The 8,720-nt window shown below is 33.8% G+C and overlaps 1 protein-coding gene across 1 annotated transcript; it reads left to right on the top strand.

Moving 5' to 3' along the window:
• Positions 1-3,568: 3,568 nt before the first annotated feature.
• On the top strand, positions 3,569-5,424 carry LOC116000444 (peroxidase 5-like). The gene is made up of 2 exons (XM_031240535.1): positions 3,569-3,811; positions 4,420-5,424. Exons 1-2 carry the CDS (start codon positions 3,569-3,571, stop codon positions 5,182-5,184), a joined length of 1,008 nt encoding a protein of 335 aa, XP_031096395.1. The 3' UTR covers positions 5,185-5,424.
• Positions 5,425-8,720: the final 3,296 nt, after the last annotated feature.

Genomic DNA, 8,720 nt, shown 5'->3' with positions numbered 1-8,720 from the left:
AAAAAAAAAAAAAAAAAAAAAAAAAAAAAAAAAAAAGCCCAGTAAACACACCAGCGGGTAGCTGTGTGAGAGTTAGGCTGCTGCTTTGCTTTCCTTTCTCAATCGATGGGTCTCATAAAAAATTTTCTCTTACAGGAATAAAAAGCTCCAAAAACCCCATCCCTCATCAACAAAAAACCAACCCTTTTTTTTTTTAATACTGTTCCAAAACTCACCAAAATCCATTGGTGTGGTTGCTCTAACATCTCTTTCGTCAGAAGTGGAGTGCCCATAACTTTATTATACATCACATCCAATGACTTTTGGCCTAGTATTGATCTTGAGATCAAGAGTTTGAGTTTCGCTGGCACAAATTACGAACTTGTATGAGTATTAAGTTATATTATTGGTGGTATGGTGATTTTCAAGTATCTAACAGTCACATTAAACTTTAACTAATTCAAAGTTGAGTTATTATCAGATTCTATTCAAAGAAGGGGTTTAATTAAATTTATAGACTTGAACTCAAAACCGAAAATCAAACTTTCTTTTACTAAAAAATTGTTGACTTATATAATAGGAATATACAGATGTAACACCAAACAGCAAGTTGGGTTATGTTGAAATTGCTCTTAGTTTGAACATTTCTGTGAACTACTCTGTTTCAACTTCATACACAAAACCATAAGTGATTTCCCTCTCATTCGTTTTTATCTATATTTTAAGTGATTAAATTGAGAAGACATAGAAGTTGTAGACTGTAGTGGCCAACTTGGCCTTTATTTAAGGGCTCAGTGCAAATATTTTAACAAAACATTCTTGTTGAGACTACAAAAAGTACATATACGTGTGTTGTTTACGTCCAAATTGTTCTTTGTCATCTAGTGGTAGTTGTTATGTGATGTGCTGTGATGTGAACTGACATATGGTTAGTCGTTGAATTTGAAGTAATCAAAGCATATTTTTGTATCAGACACAATTATGCATAGTAATTGTATTTGGTACAATTCTTCAATAACATATTTGGTACAATTCAAATAGTATCTGTGATTGTACATGGTAGAATTAGAAAAAATGCTTTATGTATATCGACGCTAGTGTGAGGTTGTGAATTGAGTTGTGGATTAATGAGAATAAGCAGGGTATAAATAATGTATAGGAGGAAGGAAGTTATAACTATTGACTAACCTATAGGAGACTATTTAGCACAACTAACAAATATAAATAATGTCAGTCACAACTAACAAATATAAATAATGTCAGCCACACATATGTTTAACACGCCCCTGCAAGATTGAGGATCCGTCGAAGACACCAATCTTGGACCGTAGCTGAAGAAACTGATGTCGGCCAAGTGGCTTGGTAAGAAGATCAGCAAGCTGAGCCGAGGAAGAAACATGTTGGTTGTACTACCAACGTGCCACTCGAGACCAAGTCCCGGACAAAGAAGTAGTCCAAGGCCAGGTGTTTCATGCGGGGATGAAACACTGGATTTTTACAAACGTACGTGGCGTTGAGATTGTCGCAGAAAAGTACCGGAGGCTTCACCGGACCCAATTTTAGCTCTTGTAACAAATTATTAACCCAGAGAACCCCTGCTGCTGCGAGGAAGCTGACGACGAGGTGTGAGAATCTGTCAGACTGTGTTCACTGGACTGCGCAGGCGACGAGCGGAGTGTGGCAATTGTGGTCTAGCAGATTCCGACGAAGAAGACACAGCCGGCGAACCAACCGGCGTGGACGGCGCTATAGAGGATGAGGCACCTGTATACACGGACTCCGTAGTAGTAAAGGGTGATTTGAACAGAACTTGTGGTAGGTTAGAAGACTGGAAATCAGTAGACATATCTGACTTGACCTGAAACTCTTTTGAGTGAAACACATTGGGGACAAAACGTACATGCCTTGACAAATAAACACGGTTCGAGACAAAATCAAGGCATTTATAGGCTGATTGAGTGTTTGAATACCCAAGAAAAATACATAGTCGGGATTTAGGTTCTAGTTTTTTTGTATTATAGGGCCGTAACCACGGAAAGCAAAGACAACCAAAAGGTTGTAACTTATCATAATTCGGCGATTGTTTGAACAAAACATGATACAGAGATTGTTAACAAATATAAATAATGTCAGTCACAACTAACAAATATAAATAATGTCAGCCACACATATGTTTAACAGCTAGTACGTAATTATGAAACACTTTTGTAATACATAATTTAGCACACCTATAGCGTTATGCTCTCTAAATTCATATATAATTTTAAATTAAGTTAATACTCAATTTAGCCTTTGACTATGCTGATTTTTCTTGATTTATTCTCAAATGAGTTATTGTGCTTAATTAGGTCATGAACTTCAATGATTTTATCTAATTGAGTCATTGCTTCTGTTGGCTATTAAAATTAAGGACTAGTTAAATAGAGGAAAACCATTATAATAAGTGGTGATTAAATTGGGTAAACCCATTATATATACTTGATGACTAAATTATGTAAAACTATTATAGCTAATGACTAAACTGGGTATTAATAGAGAGAAAATTATCAAACTATCTTAAGGAATGACTCAATTAAATAAAACCATTGGAGTCCAGAACTCAATTAAGTACACAAAGTGATTTAGAACTACATCAAGAAAAATCATAATATATAATCGATAACTAAATTTGTTATTAACTCATTCTAAATTTCCTTGATGATGAGAAAGTAGGCCAGGTAATTAAAGATTGCAAAGATATTGTATGCAAGCAACATATGTTGTGGCTTCTTGTAATAAAAAAAGGGATAGAGAAGTTGACCATGAAAAAGAAATTAATTATTTGGTTTAATAGATCAAACACACTATACGCAGAAATTGAAGCTGTTATTATATTGAGTTGACATTTAGGATATGGGCCATGCATAATACAATAATTCTCAATCTAGCTCTACCAACTTCAGTGTTGAACAAGTATTAATTTCATAGATTATAGAACTAACCCAATTAATTGTCATATCACATGAGTTTTCAACTAGAAACGACTATATGAAACTTGCCAGTTGCTATTCATAACAATATAATGTAAATTCAGTTGGTGACAGAGTAAAGTTTGAGAAAAAAAAGACCAAAATGAGTCTCACCTACAACAGTGTAGAAGCAACTTCTCAAAGTGAGAAAGACTCCTTATACACAGTAAGTAAAAGTCTGGCATGTGCTTACCAATTCAAGTCACCATAATTTTTGGCATGATGAAAAGTAAATCCTATCATATTAATTTTTGGGAAATTGTTTTAAATGTATATTTAATTTCCACTTCTCAATTTGGAAATTCATGGATTAGGTGTAAGAAGATGCTGGCGCGAACTGTTCAAAGTACACTCACGCGGACACGCCATTGAAGAGCACTGCAAGTTGGCTTACATGCAATCATGTTCTGCAAATATCTACTAAACAATTCGTCCGTACATAGCTTCCAACATATCTCAAGCTATAAATTCTCTGTTGTTTTGACAGTATCACCACACAATCTCCACAACCTCTTAAGTTTTCAGGTCTTCAAGAAGAAGAAGAAAAAAAGAGGTTATTAGCTCCTCTTCTGCATCATACAATGGATTCAAAGAGCTTGAAGCCTGCAGTTATTATGGTGCTTTTGTGCTGGGTTTTCTCCCTCTTAACCCCAACACTAGCCCATAAGTCAAGCTGGAAAAATCCACTTAGAGTTGGCTTCTATGGGTATTCTTGTCCATCAGCAGAGTCCATTGTGAAAAATGTTGTCTACAAAGCTGTTTCTCGTAATCCAGGCTTGGCTGGTGGGCTTATCAGGATGCACTTCCATGACTGCTTTGTTAGGGTAAATCCATTTTTTCTATTACAATCGCCATGTTTCATGCATTGTCCTTTCCTTTTTCCATAAAAACTAGAATTTCTCCAATTTTTTCTTGGATGACGAGAAAACTCGCAGCCACTATTCGAGAGTGTGCACGGATAAAATTTGCATTGTGATTTTAATAAGCAAAAAAGGAAAGCCTAGTTGTCCATGATGGGTTTAAACCAAATGCCAATAAGTTGCTTCCATAGTCGCACTAAAAATCAAACTTATACCTTATAATTACCAAGTCAACTGCTTGGTTGAATTGAATTAGTCTGTAATTGGAGTTTCTCATACTTTTATTTTAAATGACAGAGAAAAATCTATATTTACTACCTTAGGACTAAGGGTGTATACTTAGTAAATCTAGCCCCAAACACCTAATAACTAGGGGAGAATTGCCTAATTGGCCTAGTCATATAGTTGGCCGGTTCAAACCAAAAACTAAAGTTATTAATAGGCCACTAAGAGTTAAATTTTTATCTGACCTTATAGTTACCATGTCAGAGTTACCAAGTCAGCACATCAACTTAGTTGTGGTTACTGGGCATGGATTAGTTTGTCTAATTGGAATTTTGGTGTGCATTCAGGGCTGTGATGCGTCTGTGCTATTGGATGGGCTAAACTCAGAGAAGGAAGCCATACCAAACAAGAACAGCCTAAGAGGGTTCGAAGTGATTGATGCAGCCAAGGCTGCGGTGGAGGCCGCATGCCCTGGAACAGTCTCCTGCGCCGACATCGTAGCATTCGCAGCCCGCGACAGCGCGCACAAGGTAGGCAACATATACTATGATGTCCCATCAGGGAGACGCGACGGCCGCATTTCAAACAAGGACGACGCTCTGGCAAATCTCCCTTCTCCATTTGTCGGCGCCATGGAGATTTTCAAGAGCTTTTCAAAGAAAGGAATGTCCCTTGACGAAATGGTGACTCTTTCCGGGGCCCACTCCATCGGAATCGCCCACTGCGCCACTTTTTTCAACCGCCTTTATCCTAAGAACAAGGCGGAGAATCTCCCCATCGACCCTGAATTCAAGAAGTTCTTGACGGCAATTTGCCCGCCCGGGGCTCTTACCAACGGGACCGGAATTGCTAACCCGGTGAACCTTGATGTTCTGACGCCGAACCGATTGGACAACAAATTTTACGTGGACCTGAAGAACAAGAAAGGGGTGTTGATATCCGATCAGACATTGATGAGCCACCCAAAAACTGCTAAAATGGTGAACTTTAATGCTAGGTATGGGTCGGTGTGGGCTAAGAAGTTTGCGGCGGCTATGGTGCATATGGGTTACCTGGATGTGATCACGGGGACGAAGGGTGAGATCAGGAGGAACTGCCACGTCGTCAACTGAATACATCTCGGGCGTTTTATTGATTTTTTGGCCTCCTAGTTTGATGATGAGATCGAGTTTGGCTGTGCTTTAATTTTGCTGATTTGATTTGATTTAATTTGTTGGTTTTCTTGATTCAATTCTTGGGTGGATGGCTGACTATTTTCTGAAGAGATGTAGTCAACAATGTAATTGCTTGTGTAATAGTCCTTGTATTTTTCATGATTAATTTAATGAATGTATTCTTACAATGTTTGAAAACTTGATTATTCCCTAATTGGTTTTTGGATTTTATTAAGAATTGAATCATTTTAAGGCAATTTCTCTTGAATTTTGAACTCATGAATGGGAACTATGGAGTATTGACCCAAGTGTTTTGCATAATCATAATTAAACAAATGTTACTAAATTTTTTACTTAATTTTCGACCATTAATCATTCTATATAGATGAAATTTTAAATGTGTGCATTCATTTAGAAGGCTGTGTGCATTCATGTACAAGTTCACATGGTCTCACCGAGAGATGGTATCATTTTATCTCTCGCACGCGCACACATATGTATAATATAACCATTGCAAGCTAAAAATTTCGATCGTGACCTTTCCAAGCTATTGCACAAGTTGGAATCCTCTAATTAACCCTAATCTACCTCATGTAGAGGATTGTTAATTGTTATACCGTAGACCTTGATCCTATACGAAAACGTTGTTTTCAATTTACTTTTGACTGGAATTATTTGGTTGTTCAATTCACATTACGGTTTTTTTTTTTTTTTTTATAAAGCATGCAAATGTGTCTTGTGTTGTGAGTTTTTGTATCTTACGAGTACCAATTATGTACGTGCAACAAATTAGTAACTGTGTCACATACAACATATTGTGTGTCTTATGTTATGAATTTATATCTTGTGCTGTGAAATTCTATGTCTATAAAAGATAAAAATTCTCTATCTAAATCAGATTTGAAAATAAATAAATATATAACATGTGTATGTATATTGTATTGTGAGTTTTTATGTCTTGTGTTATTAATTCATGTACACTAATAAAAGTATGAATTTTATACCTAGAATAGATTAGTAGTAGTGTAACGCACAACATATTGTGTGTATAATGTTATGAATTTTTGTCATGTTGTGAAATTATGTGTCTATAGAATATAAATTATCTACCTAAATCAAATTTGAAAATAAATAAATATATAACATGTGTATAGTACGTCTTATATTGTGCATTTTTGTGTCTGGTGTTATGAAATGTTGTACCATAATTAAGAGTATGAATTTTGTACTCGAAATATATTATTAGCGCAGCTGTGTAAATTTTAAATATGAGAAACGGAAAAATTGAGAATCCGTTAAAAATTTAAAATCAAAACGACGTTATTTTGATCTAGAATCCACAATGCCATGTAGCAATCGTTATATCATGGATCAGGGTCCACAGTGCACTGTGGACCCTGATCCAATACATAGAATTTGACTTTATAAGGTACATAATATGTTCATGATGCACAGAATTCATGTTCATAATACACATACACATAAACATGATATAATGAACATGAATTCTATGCATTATAAACATGAATTTTGTGCATTATGAACATGAATTATCTGTATTATGTTAAGTGTTTATGTGTCCTCATCTATATAATTTTGTACATTATAAACATGAATTTCGTACTTTATGAAGTGAAATTCTATATATTGGACCAGGGTCCACGATATAAATTTCCGCCATCAATCATTATTACATGGACCATGGTCCACACAACTGTGTGGACAATAAATAAAAAGTACATTATTTGTGTATCTAAAATACATTATTTGAAAGTACATTATATGAGTACTGAAAATACATTTTTTATATATGCTATCAAAAAATATACCTTTAGTACACAAAAAATGTACCTTTAATATATTTAAAATGTACCTTATATTCATGGTCCACACTGCTATGTGGACCATGGTCCACAATAATTTGCCCTAAATTTTTATATAAGAAAATTATTTTAAAATGATTGTATTTCTTTACCTATTATTATATTTTAATAGATAATGTTAAGTTTAAACATTTATATTTTATAAAATAATAATTTTTTACACATAATTATAGCTTGCAATCATTTTTATATGAAGGGTTACAATTTATATTATATACAATATAAATAATAATATATGATATGATTTTAAACTGTGTTTCAGAAGTAAATAAGTGCAAAAATAGCTAACAACATTTCATCTTAATAAAAAATAATTTTTTAATACGTAGTAACCAATGGGTTGACACATGATTTGTACGGGTTAGCCCAAGAAATTTATGTGCCAATGAGGCCCACTTCTTGGGATGAGCAACATTTTTTTTTTCTTCTCTAACCTACCACACCATAGAGTGAGTTAGTTAAATTAAAGTTGGTTTGTGTGTTTTAGCCCACTTTATATTTATATCGCAAATTATGCTGTGGACCCAGGTCCACCTTGCAAGGTGGACCTGGGTCTAAAACTACGTCGTTTTTTTTTTTTTTTTTTTTTTTAAAATTAGTAAACATATTGCTGAATACAGAGATGTCAAAAAATGTGTGAATGTAGAGGTTTCAAAGTGTGAATGTAGAGTATAGAAATTGTGAATGTAGAGTTGCCCAGAAATATGTGAATGTGAAAGTTTCAAATTGTGAATATGGAGTATAGAAATCGTGAATATAGAGTTATGCATGTGTGAATCTGTAATAGAGTTAAGAAGTTCTAGCAACTTGTAGCCCTGTAATGTGTGAATGTGGAGTTCTCAAGTTGTGAATATGGAGTATAGGACCTGTGAATATAGAGTTTTGAATGTGTGAATGCATAACAGTGGTAATATAGTTACTAAACATATAATCTTGTAATGTGTGAATGTGGAGTTTACAAATTGTGAATGTAGAGTATAGTGTATGTGAATGTAGAGTTTGTGTTCCACATTTCAGGCCAATATGTTAAAAAAAAAAAAAAAAAAACCGCCGTTTTGGACCTAGGTCCACCTTGCACGGTGGACTTGGGTCCACGGCAGAACTACTGATATTTATATATATATAAATATATAATTAAAGTTGGTTTGTGTGTTTTAGCCCACTTTATATTTATATTTATGTATATATATATATGAATATGCATTTATAAGGGATATATCTCTAATTAGAATAAGATTATATTTTTTCTCAAAAAAAAATATTTTTTTTTAAAAAAGAAGACTATATTTAAACAAATTTTGTTCATTTTCAAAGACAAAAATATTGTAATACAACGTTGAGTACCCTTAAAATTACAGTGGAATATATTCATCACAATGAATTTAAATTTCTGGTATTAATTTCAAATACATACACAACAAAAATTTTACTCGAATATCTATGAAACTTCGACAACTAAAAAAAAAATGCATTATATCTATTTCAAAATTATTTATTAATTGGGTTTAAATATTGGGCACAAGTCTTTGCGCAAAGCGCGTAGAAAAAATTAGTTTATATATATATATATATATATATATATATATATATATATATATATATATATATATA

This window comes from Ipomoea triloba, chromosome 12 (assembly GCF_003576645.1).
Source record: "Ipomoea triloba cultivar NCNSP0323 chromosome 12, ASM357664v1".
Lineage (NCBI taxonomy): Eukaryota > Viridiplantae > Streptophyta > Magnoliopsida > Solanales > Convolvulaceae > Ipomoea > Ipomoea triloba.
The sequence above is the reverse complement of the archived record's forward strand: the minus strand, read 5'-3'. Positions and strand labels throughout refer to the sequence as shown.

Coding starts and splice junctions, on each gene's coding strand:
- LOC116000444 (XM_031240535.1), top strand. CDS start 3,569: ATGGATTCAAAGAGCTTGAAGCCTGCAGTTATTATGGTGCTTTTGTGC. Junction 3,812..4,419: donor TCCATGACTGCTTTGTTAGG/GTAAATCCATTT, acceptor GTGTGCATTCAG/GGCTGTGATGCGTCTGTGCT.